Source organism: Leucopleurus acutus, assembly GCF_964270905.1.
Source record: "Leucopleurus acutus genome assembly, chromosome: 7".
In the NCBI taxonomy this organism is placed as follows: Eukaryota; Metazoa; Chordata; class Mammalia; order Artiodactyla; family Delphinidae; genus Leucopleurus; species Leucopleurus acutus.
In genome coordinates, this window is record NC_139150.1 from 20438366 (window position 1) to 20456523 (window position 18158).

The window sequence follows — 18158 nt, forward strand, 5'->3', positions numbered from 1 at the left end:
AGAAGTAGAAAAAGTTGTAAATTTTTAAGTTAGCCCACAGGAGTCATTCTGCAATGTAATGTACATTTGAGAAATAATTATTTTCAGAAAAACAGCCTATATAATGCCTCTTGGATTCCTTTCATCATGAAGATTCAGCTAAATATGGTTCAGTCTAGTAACACAAATGATGTCATATAATTTTGATTTGGCTTGGAAAAGATGAAGAATGGACAGGCAGCAGTTTTAGCTTTCTAATTTGGTCTGTTTTGAGACAATGTTAAAAAAAGGTAGAACATTTAATCTGCCTTTCTTGTACGAACTGTACTTAGGGTAACCAAATAATTGATGAGGGGTAAGTTCCTCTTTACAAGAAGTTCACAGGCCCAGTCCAGAATTCCACTTCTTGCCTCATAGTGCAAGGAGCTCCACAAACAGCTCTCCAGTGAAACTAATGAAAATTATTTTAATTTATTTAAGTCTCTGGAAATGGCTCTAAGTGCACACAACAAATGAAGAAACACTTGTTCAAGAAAATCTACAAAACCTCGGTAAGAACTGCAAGAGTCTACGGTATGTGACCCTAGGCCCACTCCCCCGTCCTTTCCCCCCACTTCAGTGGGACAACTCGACTCCAGACTGCTGCGCCCAAGGATGCAGGGCTCCCTCACTCCCTAGTTCCAAGTCAGAGGGCTACTTTCCAGGAGGAACAGAATGTCATCATTTCTCATCCTGCCCCTAGCTACCTGTCGCTGAGACTAAGTTCTGTGAGTACAGCCCATAGGCGGAGTCTCTCTTCTTCCACCCAGACCCTAACTGTGGGAGGGAAGCTCTACCTTGGGTAGAGCTGCTGAGAATACTGGGGCCCCAACTGCCCTTACCTCAACTCATGGGGCATGGAGCCCAGGCTTTTATTACCCAAATCTAAGGCCACAACAGTGAGAGGCCCACGTACCACAAAAAAAAAAAAAAAAAGGTAACTCTGTACTAATCATCACGACTTAAATCCTGAGTTTCCTTATATTATTCTCTTTTACGTAATTTTGAAATTTTTCTGTACTAAAAAGTTTAAGGACAAAAACATTTTTAGAAATCCTTCCAAAAACCAAGTACAAGCAACCCTGAGACTCTGAAATTCTGCGTCTTTATGAACATCACTGAAATTTTCCCATAGACTCAGTACTTAGGAACTGGATCCTTAGACTCTTTTAGGTGAGTATGAGTCCTCTACCACACAAAGAATACTACACATACCACACAGCACAATGAAGGTTATTTGATAATGATGCAGATGCCATCCTCAAAATCAACCATTTCCAGGGAATAAGAGGAAAAGCAACACAGTAGGGGTTCCCACAGGCCAAATTCATCTTCCTGTAACTAGAAACTTTTCAGTTTCAGAGAGGAGATAAAAGTGACCCAGAAACAGAGAAATGAGTCTTTTGATAAGCAGCAGTTGTATTTAATCACTAAAATTATCCTGGCCCTAATGGAAGAGAAAGAGTCTAAGTTAGAAAGGGGTGGGGCTTTTTCTCCCTCGCTTATTTTAGAAGCAAGTAGAAGTGAATGAAGCAAACAGAATCCCTAAGGTCAGACCCCGGTAGAGGCTCCAGGAAGTAGAAGTCCCCTCTCCTTCCTGCCCTTATGTCCAAGGTCACTGTCCTCAGGAATCCAAGCATCCTGCTCTGGAATAAGGCTGCCCCATGATGCCTTCCGCCTATGCCTCCAGAGACTCTTCACTCTGTGCCCCAGAGGGTTGGTTCTCCTCATCCTCTTCATCAGTGTCCCGAAGAATCCTCAGCAGTTTGAGCTCAGGGTTCCAGCTGTTCTAGAAGTACTGTTTGGGGTCCTCTCTTGGGCTTCCAGCAAAATCTCCATCTGAGTCCTGATGTCCTTGTTAGTGCATTCTATTGTGGATAATTCAGGACCTAAAAAAAGACCCAGCCATTAATTGCACCTGTAGCCTTCTCCCAACTAACTGTGAAAAATCAAGAGAGAAAGGAAGGGCTGGAATGTCTTTAGGACCCTTCTGAACCATCCTGGTCAGCACAGGTTCAGCTCTCCCTGTCCTCAGTCACTTACTAAGGTTCCTCCACCCTAGTATCTTACTCTGCCTACCAGGGAAGGAATCCAGGTTTTTCTTAGTGCAGTCCATCTGTGGTCTCTCTGTGGAATCCTGAAATTCATACGTGTAAGGAAACTTGAATCAGGACTTTAGGAAACAAAGGGCTTTTCTAAAAGATGCTTTTCTTGGAGAAATTAATATCCAAGACAGAACAAAATGCCGCCTCCTGAAACTGAAGAGAGAAGCTCATGCCACGTATTCTTTGACCTCCAGGCTGACCAGATGAAGCCAGAACCCAGTTTCCCCCATTTCCAGCTGTCAGCTAAGGGTAGATTGCCTCCAAAGGTGGATTCCAAGAATTCCTCCCGTTCCTGTATGCACATGCTGTTCTTTCCATCAAGAGATGGAGTTGATTTCCTCTCCTCTTGAATCTGGACTAGATTTGTGATTTTTTTGACAAATAAAATGTGGCAGAAGTGATACTGCTCCAGTTCCAGGCCCATCCCTAGGAAAGTGCTTTCATGAGATTACTATGCTGTCAAGAAGCCCAAACTAGCCACATGGAGAGGCCTCATAGAAGAGAACTAAGACAGTTTGGCCAAGAGCCCCAACCCAGCCTCCAGCTGAATGCCGCTGCATGAGTGACCTTAAGCAAGACCAGAAAAACTGTCCGGTCAACCCACAGAACCATGAGAAATAGCAAACCAATATGGTTCTGCTTTGGGGTGGTTTGTTATACAGTGACAGACAACTGAAACAGCCCTAGCAGAATGGCCCTCAGACACTCTCACCTGTTTCGAAGTGGGGCCTTCTATCTTCATCTGCTGCTGCTGTTTTTTGTCACTTTCCCGACCTGGTAGAGTTCTGTGACCTAGTGACCACAAAATCAATGCAATTCTCTTCTTATTGGTATTTCATATCCCATTGTTGGACTTCTAGTTGATCCCTAGTCTACAGGTGACTCCCCATCCAGGACAATACAGAACCTTAGAGGCAGGTAAAAGGGAGTTAAGCCCTCTGAGTTCTACGTGTGATTCTGTTGACCTGGGACTGTGACCACACCTATTACAGAATTAGCGATTAAGATAAAGTCTGTATTGAAATATCCAGGATTCCTCCATGAAACCTAAGGGGCAGGTGCCTATACATCATAGTAGCAAAAGAACCTCTAAGTCTACCTTTTCAGTCTATGAATACTGCTCTTACTTTCTTGTGCCATCCCTATGTACCTATATTGGCTTCTGAAAATGAACATCCTCCCTCCAAAAAAAACTCTAGATCTATGATTCTTTTGTATCAGATGTTTCCCCAACTAGTCCCTAAATGCACTTATTCTTTCCTTTCTCAGTTTCCCTTGCTTTAAATGAACATCTTCCAATCTGCCAGCAGAGGTATGATGGTAAAGGGAACGCTAATCAAGGACCTCCCTTGCTCGGCACTTGTGTTGGCTCCCTAACAGCACTAGCCCTCACCTTAGCCACACACTGGAAGCACTGGGGCATTCTAAAAACCACCGAGGCCTGGATACTAACACCAGAAACTTTGATTTGACAGGTCTGGGGTGCAGCCTGGGTTTTAGGTTTTTAAAAGCTCCTCAATTGATTTCAGGGCACCGTTAAGGTAGAGCATCACCGACGACCACTAAGGATAAAGATCAAACATCTCGGCAGGCTCTTCGGCCTGATTTACCCCTCTCCCTTAAACACCTGACCCCACAGCCACGTCAGACTGCTCAATGCTCCTCCCTGCAGCCATGCTCCTCCAAGATGCCAGACTATTCCTGTTTCCAGGAATTCTCGTCCATACTGGGAAAACTCTCACACATATTCAAGATCCAACGCAAGAATAACCTCAGGACTTCCCTGGCAGTCCAGTGGTTAAGACTCCATGCTCCTAGGGCAGGGGGCATGGGTTCGATCCCTGGTTGGGGAACTAAGATCCTGCATGCCACATGGTGCAGCTTAAACATTTTTTACAAAAAGAAACAAAAAATCATCTCTTTCATGAGGCCTTTCTCAGATCAAGGAAGACAAGCCACTGCTCTAAGAACACAATTCAAAGGGCCCCCAGTCATCCAAGCAAAGCTGCTCCTATTAGAGGCACCAGGAAGAGGAACAGAGGCACCAGAATGAAACTCGGGGGACTGGTTATCACTCTGGATGCAGGGCTAACCTTGGACAAGTACCTCTGCCCCAGTTCTGTCTACCTCCCATGTGAAGGTCAGGAGCCTTCTTAGATCTTCATGTTAGAAGACACTTTAGGTATCAGAGAGCTCAGTGGGATGGGAGATAAACCAAGAACAGCATCCTTCTCAGGAAACATCTCACCCGAGCCCTCAGTGCCCCAGGGTTGCAGAGTGAATTCTGATGATTAAACAGTTATTTTCACATTACAGACAGCAATGTCCAGTCTATTTAGGGCAGAAAAATCTTCCAAGGTTTAGCGGGATTCTTTCTCCCTCCCTCCCATTCTGCACTCAAGCTGAGAAAAGTCAGAGGGACCAGGGCAAGTATATCCTTCAGCTCAGACATGATAAGAACTCCAAAAAAGGGGAATCTCTTATCTCTGGCATGAACACCATAGGAAAAGGATCGCCTGTCAAGAATTAGCCCCTGCCTGCTGGATGGGCTGGATAGTGTGAGCCTCCTGAGACTTTAACCTATGGCTGAGAAGCGGCTGACCCTGCTTGCTTAGAACTCTCACGGCCCTCTGGTGAGGGACCCTGGCTCTTCCCTGCCTTACTGGCCGATGGGCCCTCAGGGCTCTTCTCTTCAATAACCTGGGCTAGCTCTTCATCCTCAAACCGCTGCCTTTACTAAAGTAGGACCTGAGGGGAAAGTGACTCTGACTCATGTTCATGGTCATCTCTCAAATCCCCATGTGAAGCAGACACCTGGACCAGCTCGCTTGCTTAGTAAATATTTGATGGAAGGATGATACATGGTAGACCAGCCAAACCAAAGCATTCCAAGGGGAATTCCGAGTGCCTGATAAAGGCAGGTCCTCAAATGATAAACGTGTTCAGCTTTTCCTGTCCTCAGCTAGGTCCTGGGATTCTGTCACTCCCAAACCCATACATTCTCCTTACCACAGCATGGGTCATAAACCATGGCACCTGAACGTTTATGCGACGTGTTGTGGCTCCCTGGTTCACTCTTGGATTTCTTTTTAGCCTCCTGAAACCCACATGAGGGGGAACTGAATTAGGATTTTTGGAAGTGAAGAAACCTTTTTAAAAGGGGTTTAAAGGGGGCTTCCCTGGTGGCGCAGTGGTTGGGAGTCTGCCTGCCGATGCAGGGGACACGGGTTCGTGCCCCGGTCCGGGAAGATCCCACATGCCGTGGAGCGGCTAGGCCCGTGAGCTATGGTCGCTGAGCCTGCGCGTCCGGAGCCTGTGCTCCACAACGGGAGAGGCCTCAACAGTGAGAGGCCCGCGTACCGCCGAAAAAAAAAGGGTTTAAAGGAAGGAAGTTAGTATCTATAACCATACAGGAACTTTGCATCTACAACCAGCAGACACCAGGGAGAATCCCATCTCTCATACATCCCTTCCTGCTCCAGGCATCACCCACTTGCTCAAATCCTAGCAGGTCCTGGGGGTCCCCTCGCTGCCACTCTACCTGTTTCCCAGTAGCTGTCTTCACCTTCCTCTGCTGCTGCCACTGCTGCTTCCTGTAACCTGGTGACCAGAGAGCCAGCTCAATCCTCTTCTCCCTGACAGCTCCCACCCTTCCGTGGGGCTGCTTGCTGTGCTCTGCTACCCAATGGTGACACTCTCTCTCTGGTCAGGACCAAGCCGGGAGTGGGTGCTTTTTGAAGCTGCAGTTTTCTGAGTTCTACACATGACCCTATAAGACTGTGGCCACAAACATGGGACCAAGATCAAGTATAAGAAATGTGGGCTGATGGCAAATGGTACCTGGAGATCTAGCAGCACGAGAAAAACCTACCTTCTGTTGTCAGGTTGTAATATAGTTTCTTCAAATGTTCAGGGTATCTCAATGCTGGTCTCTAGAGGAAAAAAAAAGAAGAAGAAAAGCTCTACTGTAGGTCTTTCCCTTTCCCAAAATGTATCCCCAAATGCATTCATCCAACTAGTCAACAAACATTTTTTGAGAAGCCAATGTGTGCAGCATTGTACCAGGGGCTCTGGAGAGGGGAAAGTTGTGGAAAGCAAAATGCAGAAGAAATAGAGAACGCTGCTCTCCTAAAACCTTTCCCTGTACAATTTGCTTTCACCTACATATAGCCCAGCCCTTCTATGGGGCCTGGATCCAGAGTGGAAGGATAGAAGAGAAAGAAGAAATAGAATGTTAACTCCTCCAGCCTTGAGGAGAGATGAGTTTGGACTTGCATACAGACTTCTTCCTCTGAGGTTCCCTAGCTCTTACTTGCTGGGTGAGGCAGCGTACAGATAAATGCATCTTAGCAGAAATGGCACTGTAAGGTCGGCTCTTTTCCAGGGGAGGTTTCTTTTTCATCATGGCCAACTGTGTCTGCATCTCCAGATAAGGTATGGTTTTCCCTTTATCCAGCAAGAGGCTGCAAGGAACAGAGACAGCAGAAAGTCAGCAACAGCTCTTCTTGGCTGAGGAGAAAGAGATGAAAAGGCTCCAAATGTGAAGACATGTCCACTCTGGGCCTTAAAAGGCTGTACCAACAGGTGCTCATTTGGTAATGGCTTTGAGATGCAAGTATGATAATTGTAGCTGAATGGATTAAGTGTTTACTATATGTCAGGCTCATGTGTTTTATACCTCTGAATCGTTACCACACCCTAAGGACAGGTATTATTATCCTCATTTTTCAAATGAGGAAAATGAAGATGAAAGATGCTAACTAAATAGTCAAAATTCACAAAGGCGGTAAATTTCAATACAAAATTCAAAGGTTGTCTCGCTCCAAACCACATATCCATTCTGCCTCCCACTTACCCGTAACTCATCTACAGAAAGAAGAGCATGTCTACCTCCTGGTGGAGGTTTAAATGAGAGAAGATACGCAGTGTGCACAGGGCCTGGCAGATGTAAGTGTACTTAATAAATGGGGGTGATTACTGTCATCACTGCACACTGATAAGCCCAAGAACTCAGTGACCAAGCAGGGTGGCAGTTTTCTCCCCTCCCTCCTCAGAAAGAGCACACTGCTTAGACCCTTCTCAGCTTCTGAAGAAAAGAAGATGCTCTGGTTCTCCCACAGGCTTACACGGTACTTACTCCTTCAGTAGATCCTGAGGTAACATGTCATACTGCTTCCATAAAGGTACGCGTTCTGAACTTAGTTCTTCAAACAAGTGTACTGGGGAGGGAGGAGGCACAATCATGCCTGGAAGTCCCAACTGTGCTTCTGTGTCCCAAGATGACTTGTGTTTCTGGAAGAGAAATGATGGAAAGAACTCGCTGAAGCACTCTCTTCAATGCCACTTTGTCCCATTAGCATTCCAGCTTCCCAGTACAACGGTGCCATGGGAAACTCTTGTTTCCAGACCTACTCCAGCATCCTCACCTCCTCTACACTACCAGACCCACCACATTTTTCCCAATCTGGCTCTTCAATCCTACTGTTGAATTCAGAAAATACGAGGATTAGCTGTTTTGTGTCATTTTTTCCCCAAAAAGTTCTGAACAAATACTTATTGGCCAACTATGTGCCAGGCATAGGGCTAGGGCTGGGGATTCAGCAACAAACAAAATGGGCCAAGACACTATTCTCCTGGACACAGCAACCTGCCAGCTCTGTGACTTACCCAAGGCTACATTTACCCAATAAATGGCAGAATTAGAATCAGAAGCACAGGTCCATTATAACTTCTAGTCTGTTGAAATTCTATTCCCATCACAATGAAAATTAGCTTTTAATCAACCAAAAATTCCCTCTGAATACCCAACAGTTCCTCCTAACATCTCTTCAAGGTGTTCTTCTACCTTCCTACAAGGAGGAGGTAGGGGAAAGAGTCTCGGAGTAGAAGATGGTTTGGTAATTATTCCTTCCTTAAGAGGGGTTTTCTTTGGCAGATTTTGTTCATTTAAAGAGAGAATGGGGGGATGAGGAAGATACCTGAAAGGAAAACAAAAATAAACTCTGCAGAGTAATATCATGAAGGTTTGGCCAAAACAGCAAACTTACCCCTGTAGATTTCTTTCTTTTCATCTCCCCATCCTGGCTGCGAATAATATGCTTCTTCTCAGCTGGACTTGAAATAAGAATAACCACAACTTATTCCCAGACATCTTACACAGAAACATCAGGGATATGTATGAATGATGAACATGAAGATTTCCATCCTCCATTCAGTACTCTAAGATGGCTGGCTGGGAAGCCAGGGGTACCTGCTTCCCAGAGGCTGCTAAAAACAAGAACCCCACCCCCACCTCGCCCTCACATCTGAACTAGGTTCCCCACCGTTCTCTCATACAATCCAGTTACTTACTTTCATAGTATTCATCCAAATTAGTAATTAGATACTTAGGTGCAGCAATGTCTATAATGTCTGAATCCCACCACCACCATAAGACTCCAGGAGGAAGGGACAAAGTATTTAGTTCTCCACTGAATTCCACTGCTTAGCACAGAGGTGCTCAAATATTTTTTGCTCTGTCATCTCCCTCCTCCTTCTTGCCTGGAACACGGATATGATGGCTGAAGCTCTAGCAGTCAGCTTAGACTTTGAAAGCCCCTAGAAAGCACCTAAGAAGATGGAAGCCATGGGCTAAGGATGACGACCCAAAAAGCTAGAAGGAGCTCTGGCTTCTGGTTACCTCATGGAGCTGACATACTAGCCCTGGCCCACCCAACTCTGGGCTTCTTTTACATGAAAGGAAATAAATCCTTAGGGGTTTCTTGTTTACACCATATATATTCACACACAAAATGCATATAAAGAAGCATACACAGGAATTTTTTAAAGAAAATAAAGTCTCATCATCTCTAAACAGTCACTCAAAAAGAATCTGAAAGCCTCAGCAGTCACGAAAGAAAAACCAATTTCTTCCAATGATTGCCAATATTAGCAAGCCTTTGGACCTTCGCCAGATGATCTTTGTCACGCTTGCTTTGTACACAAGCTCTATATACATGCTATTTATTTAGTACCAGTGTGCTAGTCCTTAGGGTTGACACCACAGATTCACAGCCTTCACTGAAAACTTTTTTACTAGTTGCTGATGGCTAATAAGAAAAACTGATAGTCAGAAGGCATCTGTTTCTTAATCAAACCTCACAAATACATTGGGCCCTATCTTTATGCTATTTACTGTCAGGTAGAATTTTATGTAGAAAACTCCCAAAGCATGAATCTCAAAGTGTACTAACAAGAATTCCAGTGTAGCAAGAGGCAAATACAAGAGACCATAGCCTTCTGCTCTGCTTGACCTCCTACTTCTTGCAATGAGGTAGCTAAAAGCGAGGTTACAGGGGACTTCCCTGGTGGCACAGTGGTTAAGAATCCGCCTGCCAATGCTGGGGGCACGGGTTCGATCCCTGGTCCAGGAAGATCCCACATGCCGTGGAGCAACTAAGCCCATGCGCCACAACTTCTGAGCCTGTGCCCTAGAGCCAGTGCTCCCCAACAAGAGAAGCCATCACAGTGAGAAGCCCACGCACCGCAATGAAGAGCAGCCCCCGCTCACCACAACTAGAGAAAACCCACACGCAGCAATGAAGACCCAACACAGCCAAAAATTAATTAATTGATTAATTTTAAAAAAAGAAAAAAAAAAGTCACAGAGAGAAGGTCTGTAGAGGACGACAGGCATTTGTAGAACACAAGAGTTGAAGACTCCCAAGTTCTCGACATGATACTCACCTCATATGCTTCTCTGGGATCCAAATTACATCCATATTTCCTACATCTTGAGGACAAGGAAGTTGTGTCTCATTCAAATTTAGCACTGATAGCTAAGAGAAAGATATAAAGCCTGTGTATGTACCAGGATAAGGACTGAATCATCATGCTAACCAAAAGGTATGGTGGTTCAGAAGATGGTAAGAAAAAAAACATTTCCGATCCCCAAAATATCTTCATACTGCTCCTCCGAGAAACTAGGTATCAGTAAAGGTACTCTGCAAGAGTGAGCACTGGTAAGTGTATAGTGTCCCCTGTCTCCCTGCCACATTAGGGTAGCATTTAGCAACTCCCAAACCCACCTCATAGGAGGATACCTTGGGGCTTACCTAAGGGAACACTACTCATTCTGCCCACTGCACTACAGAGACTTAGATCCCCTGCAGATAAAACAACACAGTCTGGGAGCAGGGAGAGAACCGATAGAGGCAGAAGCAAGTTTTCTACTTTTACAGCCTGTCTACAATTATAAGCATCTACATAAAAGTTAAAGTCATAAATTTTTTCACATTTCACTATTTAGGATCCTAGATTTATAAGGAAATCTTATAAATCATCTAGTCTATACCTCTGGCAGGATTCAGGCAGGGAAAAAAAAAACTATTAAAAATAAGGTTGTCCCCATGAAAAGAAACTAACTGGCTTGGGGGAACAGAGAAGACCTTTTTTGCACCATAAACCCTTTTATGCATTTTGAATTTAGAACCATGCGCGTGTATTATCCTAGACAATTAACTTAAAACTAATTGAATCTAACCCTCTCATTCTGAAGAGGTCAAAGAGGTAAGTGACTTGTACATTCATCTTTTCAAACCCATCTACCCTCTCTTGGTCCCTTACACTCTCCACCACATGAAAAGTGAAGGATCTTATGGGAAAAATATAAGGCATCCAGTAGGACTGCAAAAAATAGTAAATCTCTATTGTAGACAAGTAGAAGGGTTTTTTCCTTCTTAAAATTTAGCTCTTCTCCTAACTAGCTGTGCTTCAGCAAATCACTTCCTATCTGGGCCTCAGTTTCCTCAACTGTAAGATATATGAGATAGACCATAGCAATATTCTTCAAACTGCAGTTGCAACTTATTCATAGGTCACGAAATCAAATTTTGTGAATCACAGCCTACACTGTTTTAAAATGAAATAGAACAGGATAGAAAATTTCAGAGTATATCACTCATAGTTACGGTAAAGACTGTTCCATGATATTTTGTTGTAAAGTGTCTCTCTTACCATAGGTCATAGCTAAAAAACTCTGAAAGTCATGAGTATAGACGATCTTGAGGCTTATTTTAGATCTGACATCCCGGCATTCTAATTTCCCTGTGTTATGAGATGACAGTGCTTACTTAGTAGCTGAACATGCTCTATGCAGGACAGAGATAGGAAATTCTCACCTGTGCCAAACTACCACAAATCAATCCTGCTGTGTCTGGGATTTCTAAAAACAGTGTAACATGTAAAGGCATCAGCACAGAGCCCAGCACACAGTAAGGGCCCAATATTAGATAGTGATCATCATCATTATTCAGATTACAGTCATCCTGAATGTTAAATAAAGGCAAATATTTTATTCCCACTAGTAAAGAGAAAATGCTGAGGAAGTACCTTTTTTAATCTGTGACTTACTTTGGGAGATCTGTTAGTACGGTGTATTAAGTCTCTGTCAGGTAAATCCTTCCAAGGCCTAAAAAATGAGAGTTTCCAAACATGAAACAGAGTCACAAAAGACTTAACTGGAATGATAAAATTAGTGCTATGAGGAAAAGCCTCTTACTTATATACAGAAACCCTTGGGCTTAATTCCTACCAAATGAATGTAGGGTCTCAGCATCGCCTTAAGTTTTGTTTGTTTTTCCTGGAACAGCTTCCAGACATTGCACATTGCAAACACTTCACAACTATTTGTTGCATCAAACTGAATTCATAGCCTATGTGCTTCTCTCTCCAACTACAGATAGTTACATCACCATCAATAAAAATTTAAGTTACTTTGATGTAGATGTTCAAAAACATGCTAAATAAACAAAATGTGGCGCACAGACATACAATGGACTATTTTTCAACCTTAAAAAGGAATGAAATTCTGAAAAATGTGACAACAGGAGTGAAGCTTGAAAACATTATGCAAGGTGAAATAAGCTAGACACAAAAGGACAAACATTGTATGACTCCACTTATATGAGGTACCTAGAATAGGCAAATGCATAGAGACAAAAACATTGAATAGAGATTACCAGGGGCCACAGGGAGGAGGGAAAGGGGAGTTATTGTTTAATGGGCACAGAGTTTCTGTTTGAGATGATGAAAAAGTTCTAGAAGTGGATAGTGGCAATAGTTGCACAAGACTGTTGAGTGTACTTGATGCTACTGTACACTTAAAAATGGTTAAGGGCTTCCCTGTTGGTGCAGTGGTTAAGAATCCGCCTGCCAATTCAGGGGACATGGGTTCAAGCCCTGGTCCGGGAAGATCCCACATGCCGCGGAGCAACTAAGCCTGTGCACCACAACTACTGAGCCCGCGTGCCACAACTAGAAGCCACCGCAGTGAGAAGCCTGCACACCACGCAGCAACGAAGACCCAATGCAACCAAAAATAAATAATTTTTTTAAAAAAAATAGTTAAAATGGTCAATTTTATGTTATGTATATTTACCACAGTAAAAAAAAGAATATCAACCCTTTATATTTTCATATCATTTACTATTTTATTTTTTTTAAAACATGTTAAATGTATAAATGAATGAATATTGCAAAGAGGTGTAAGATAAAGACCTGACTCCTTGGCCTGATTTATCAAGTCCTCCGAGACACAGGCCCCTACTTTTTACTCCAGCTCCCCAGCCTCATCTCTGACCATTCCTGCTCTCTGTTCTAGACACAATGAGCTACTTTCCTGATATGTAAACAATTTCCTCTTGCCTCCAGGCCTTTGCATATGCTATAGTCTAGAACTCTCTTCCCATGCATTACCCACCTATAAGCCCCACTTTACTAGGCTGCTCTGCTTTCAGGTCTAGGCACAGATGTCATCTGTACAGAAGACAGTGCCCTGGGCTAGGAGCCCTACCTGTGTGCTTCCACATACCAAAGGGGCACTCCTCTCACCACACACATCACACTGAATGGTTCTTTGTCTCCCCAACTAGGCTGAAAGCCCCTTGGAGGTAAAGACCGTATCTTGTTTACCATAATACGCCCAGCACACAACAAAGTGACCCCACTAAGATATATTTCTGAATTCAATGAGCAACTAAGCAAATGATGTCATAGTCTGCTTTGACAGGCCCTGACTGCAAGAAGCCACCATTTTCTCAGCGTTCAAGTCTTAGAAAACCAGAAGGTAGTCCTACCCTCTCCTATACTACCTTTTAGCCTAACAGAAATCAACAAGCGCTGCTTAAATCAAACAGGAATAAGAAACCACTATAAGGGCCCCCATTAGTGTTTTGATTCCAGGCAACAGGGCCTTTGAATTTTAAGTCTACGTTTTCCACAGACACACGTCCCTTAGTTCCAACATCAGCAAGCTCTAACTGGGTGCCTAGACTCTGCAGGAGATTCAAAAGGAAACCACTGCTTCTGCCTTCGAGAGCTTACAAATAATTTCATACCTAAAAATAAAACATAAAAAAAACAGCATATATGGACACAGTTTTCTCAAGACCCACAGAAGCTGATGAGATCCTCCCTGTTATGAGCTGAATTCTGTTCCCCAAAATTCTTATGTTGAAGTCCTAAGCCCAGTATCTCAGAATGTGACTGTATTTGGGGACTTCCCTGTGGTCCAGTGGGTAAGACTCCAAGCTCATAATGCAGGGGGCCCAGGTTCGATCCCTGGTCAGGGAACTAGATCCCGCATGCATGCCGCAACCAAGAGTCCGCATGCCACAACTAAACAAGTCTGTGTGCTGCAACGAAGATCCTGTGTGCCACAACTAAGACCCAGTGCAGCCAAAAAAAAGTTAAAAAAAAAAAGAATTTGACTATATTTGGAGATAGGGTTTTTAAGGAGATAATTAAGGTAAAATGAGGTCATATAGGTGGGCCCTAATCCAATATGACTGGTGTGCTTGTAGAAAAGAGATCAGTACACAGACACACACAGAAGGAAGACAATGTTAAGACACAAGGAGAAGACGGCCACCTACAAGCCAAGGAGAGAGGGCTCAGAAGAAAACAACTCTGCCAATACCTTAATCTTGGACTTCTATCCTCTAGAACTCTGAGAAAATAAATTTCTGTTGTTTAACCCACAGTCTATAGTACATTTTTTATGGTAACCGTAGAAAACTAACACACCCTCCCCTCTTTTAACCAACTCCTACAAGACAAGTAAGAATACTTTCTTGGACTTCCCTGGTGGTGCAGTGGTTAAGAATCCGCCTGCCAATGCAGGGGACACGGGTTCGAGCCCTGGTCCGGGAAGATCCCACATGCCGTGGAGCAACTAAGCCCGTACACCACAACTACTGAGCCTGCACTCTAGAGCCCACAAGCCACAACTACTGAGCCCACGTGCCACAACTACTAAAGCCCGCGTGCCTAGAGCCCATGCTCTGCAACAAGAGAAGCCACCGCAATGAGAAGCCCATGCACCGCAACGAAGAGTAGCCCTGCTCAACGCAACCAGAGAAAAGCCCGAGCATAGCAACGAAGACCCAATGCAGCCAAACATAAATAAATAAATAATTTAAAAAAAAAATAAAAAAGAACACTTTCTTTCTGTTTCCCACTAACTATTCATCTTTAAGTGAGGGTTTGTTTGGGGTTTTTTTGCCACACCATGCAGCTTGAGGAATCTCACCTCCCCGTCCAGGGATTGAACCCAGACCACAGCAGTGAAAGAGCCAAGTCCTAACCACTGGACCACCAGGGAACTCCCATTAATGTTTCATTTTTAATCTAGCTTTCTCAAAGTCCACTACATGAGCAAAGGAAGTTAACCCAGAATTTTGAGGTCATAAGCCCTTTAAGGAAGATTCCATGATAATTTACCTGCGTTGAAATTTGGAGTAAAACTTTGAACATTGAGACAATAAAGAGTGAGCCTTGGGGAAGGTAAATCCTGATGAATGACCACAAGCAAGTCTCTTGGCCTGGAAGCAGGAATCTGTGATGTTTACAATGGTGAGCACTGGGAGTCTGTCTGAAAGACCAGACCAGAGGAAAACAGGTAACATGTCAAAAGGGAGCCAAACAGAAACAGTTCAAGGATCTTGTACGGAAGGAGACAGGGATGGTTAATTCACCTTCAGCATCTGGAGGAGATTTGCGGGAGGAGTCCAGAATTCGAGGGTGGCCCCTCTCAATTCGGCGGAGAGTTGCCCAGCATTGTGGATGCTGACAAACAGCCAGGTCACAGGTAGTTTCATCCCACTGGCTTTTATCTGGCAAGTCCATAGCTACAGATGGTTTAGGACAAAAGCCAATCTTGCAGCTTTCTAGCCCTCTGGAAAAACAATCACCACATAATTAGGGAATACTATACATTAGCCATGCAGTCCAGATATTAATTTGCACTCAAAGCGTGAAATATTTCTGTTGAACCATATAGATAAATGGTGGTCACAGGATAATTAGGAATTGGGTAACAAGCAAGCATGAAATTATCTCAGCATGGAGTAGAGTGATAAGAGTTTGGGTTCAGACTGACTCCAGAAGGTCTCCTAACTGACCATTTAAATTAATAACTGAGTGACCTGAGATTTAACCAATCTGCGCTTCAGTCTCCTCCGCTGCAAAATGAGGATAAGTCTATTTCACAGGATCACCACAACAATTAATTAATGGACATTAAAAGTTCTGGCATAGGGCTTCCCTGGTGGCGCAGTGGTTGGGAGTCCTCCTGCCAATGCAGGGGACACGGGTTCGTGCCCCAGTCCGGGAAGATCCCACATGTCACGCAGTGGCTGGGCGCGTGAGCCATGGCCGCTAACCCTGCGCGTCCAGAGCCTGTGCTCCGCAACAGGAGAGGCCACAACAGTGACAGGCCCGCGTACCGCAAAAAAAAAAAAAAAAAAAGAGAAAAAAAGTTCTGGCATATAGTTCAAAATAAATATTAGCATCCTTTCCTTTTCCCCTTCATTAATCATTAGGGAGAAGATGCCACCATCTCCAAAAAGCCTTATCAAATTATAAGTAATGTACATAGCACTTGAGTATCCTCAGATTTTGTTATACACAGGGGCTCCTGGAACCAATCCTCTGTGGATACTGAGCGACGGCTGAGTCACAGAAGTGCTTTAGATGGCTCAAACTTCTGGAAGAGATGCTTCAATTTTCAGTATGCTCCAGTTCTCACTCAGGCGGCTAAAATACCCACCAGAAATGAACGGGTTTGCTCAAACAGCAAATCAGTCGACCCACAGTTGCATCAGAAGCCACTGGCTTTTCACTTACTGGCTGTATGCTCTTGGGCAAGTTACTTCACCTCCCTCAGCCTGTTTCCTCATATAAAGTAGGCAAGGGGAAATCCCTAAGTAGCATCATAGAAGCATTAAATAAGATAATGTACTTTTATGTATGATATACAACAGGTGCTCAATAAATGTTATCTTTCTCTCTCTAGAAATGTTTTAGGCAATCAGTACCACCTGATCCCTAATAACTTTTTAAGGACAGTGTCCATTTCTTTTTTCTTTTACTCAACACATTTATTGACTACCAAATATGTGAGGGGACCTGTTATGGGCATAGAGAACAATAAAGAACAAAGTAAGTTCCTGTTCTAAAGTTCTTATAATTTAAACCAAAGATAGCAAACTATTGGCCTGGGATTGCACCTGGCCTATGATTTGTTTTGTTTGGTCTGCACTTTGAGCCATTACGCAAAGATGAAAAGAGTCCATAATGTCCAGATTGCTGGCTCCTCTTAAAAATTAAAATATCTAACAACACAGGGGCCCAATTCCAACTAGATAGCAACTGGCTGGAGCTGAGCACTTCCTGACATCTTTAAACCAGGTGTATTCTAGCCAAGTGGACAGTTCTCCCACCAAACCCTATAATCTCTAACTGAAGCAGTTTCAGTTGCCATTTATCATCTCATATGCTGTTTTTTTTTTTTTATAATAGGGAAATATTTTTCCGTGTTCATGTCACTGTCAAAAACAGGAAAACTATGGGTGGCGTGAGACAGCAGGTTTCAAGAAAAAAAAGCGTTTCTGCTTTGCGGGAGTGAGGACAATTGCTACATATGTAATAGGAAAATGGTAGAGCTCAACAAGCCACTGCAGGGACTTCCCTGGTGGTGCAGTGGTTAAGGATCCGCCTGCCAATACAGGGGACACGGGTTCGAGCCCTGGTCAGGGAGGGTCTCACATGCCGCAGAGCAACTAAGCCCGTGCGCCACAACTACTAAGCCTGTGCTCTAGAGCCCATGAGCCACAACTACTGACGCCCACACTAGAGCCTACACTCGTGCTCCGCAACAAGAAAACCACAACTAGAGAAAGCCCGCGTGTAGCAATGAAGACCCAACGCAGCCAAAAATAAATAAATAATTTTTTTAAAAAAGCCACTGCAAAACCATGGAAATGTTTTTTTACTAGGAAAGATGCACAATAAACAATTCGATTAACTAAAAAGCAAATACAATTGTAAGAGGGTTTGTTTTTGAATGCGAATATAATGTTACATTATTCTTACAACCGGCTGCGTGTTGCCCTTTTGTTACCTGACCAGCCCGAATTGAGCCCCGAGGTCTAGTCATGCCCATCTCTATGTCGCCAGCCCTAGCACGCTGCTGGCAAAGTAGTGAGAGCTAAAAAAAAATTTTAGGTAATAGTTTTTCTTAATACCATTACTACAAAGTCGAGAGGGCTAAAAACATTAGAGGTGACCATTTGCGCCGGCAAAATTGAAAAAAGATTTCCCGCTTCGTTCCGGAAAAGGGAAGTGGGAGAATGCAGCCTCGGAGGGCCGCGCTTCCGCGAAACCAAAGCGGAAGCCAAGCGGCCTAAGCCCACAGAAAAACGGCACTCTTCGACCCGCGGTGAAGTGAACGATGCGCCCAGCCTCTCATCGGGAGGAGCCCCGCCCCACCAGCTCAGTCCACGCCTCCGTCTCCCACGCTAGCCACCAGGCTGCGACGTCGCCAGGCAGCAGCGCAGAGCACTATGGGAAAGGGACGGAAGCCCAGTGAGCCACACTTAATTTGCTAAGCAAGTTCCAGAGACGATGGTGGCGTGAAGCAGAGAAACGAGCCTGGGAAGGGACGCCAGGTGCCGGTGAGGCCGGACGGAAACCCCTCGAGCCAAAACCATGGCAGCG

At 44.2% G+C, this 18158-nt stretch overlaps 2 protein-coding genes across 2 annotated transcripts in view; one reads left to right on the forward strand and one right to left on the reverse strand.

The window, feature by feature from the left end:
• Window positions 1–18158, forward strand: part of RNF183 (ring finger protein 183) — a gene marked incomplete at its 3' end in the record, with an annotated part of 359693 nt that overhangs the window by 245074 nt on the left and 96461 nt on the right. The gene's annotated exons all lie outside the window — the stretch shown is intronic.
• LOC309963767 (uncharacterized protein C9orf43) lies at window positions 633–17827 on the reverse strand. Its single transcript, XM_082842318.1, has 14 exons — window positions 17563–17827; window positions 15137–15336; window positions 14883–15033; window positions 11514–11571; window positions 9849–9940; window positions 8171–8237; window positions 7261–7415; window positions 6436–6586; window positions 5995–6055; window positions 5665–5723; window positions 5133–5220; window positions 2836–2915; window positions 1893–1907; window positions 633–1807 (listed from the first exon to the last, which is right to left on the reverse strand). The coding sequence occupies exons 2-14, from the start codon at window positions 15285–15287 to the stop codon at window positions 1697–1699; spliced, it is 1239 nt and encodes a 412-aa protein (XP_082698444.1). The 5' UTR covers window positions 15288–15336; window positions 17563–17827; the 3' UTR covers window positions 633–1696.

What these genes read in the sequence shown, in the direction of transcription:
- LOC309963767 (XM_082842318.1), bottom strand. Translation starts at nt 15,287, where the DNA reads ATGGACTTGCCAGATAAAAGCCAGTGGGATGAAACTACCTGTGACCTG. An exon ending in ATCTCCTCCAGATGCTGAAG is followed by an intron (nt 15,034 to 15,136) that starts GTGAATTAACCA and finishes CTGGTCTTTCAG; the next exon opens with ACAGACTCCCAGTGCTCACC. An exon ending in ATCCCAGAGAAGCATATGAG is followed by an intron (nt 8,238 to 9,848) that starts GTGAGTATCATG and finishes TCTTATTTCAAG; the next exon opens with TCCAGCTGAGAAGAAGCATA.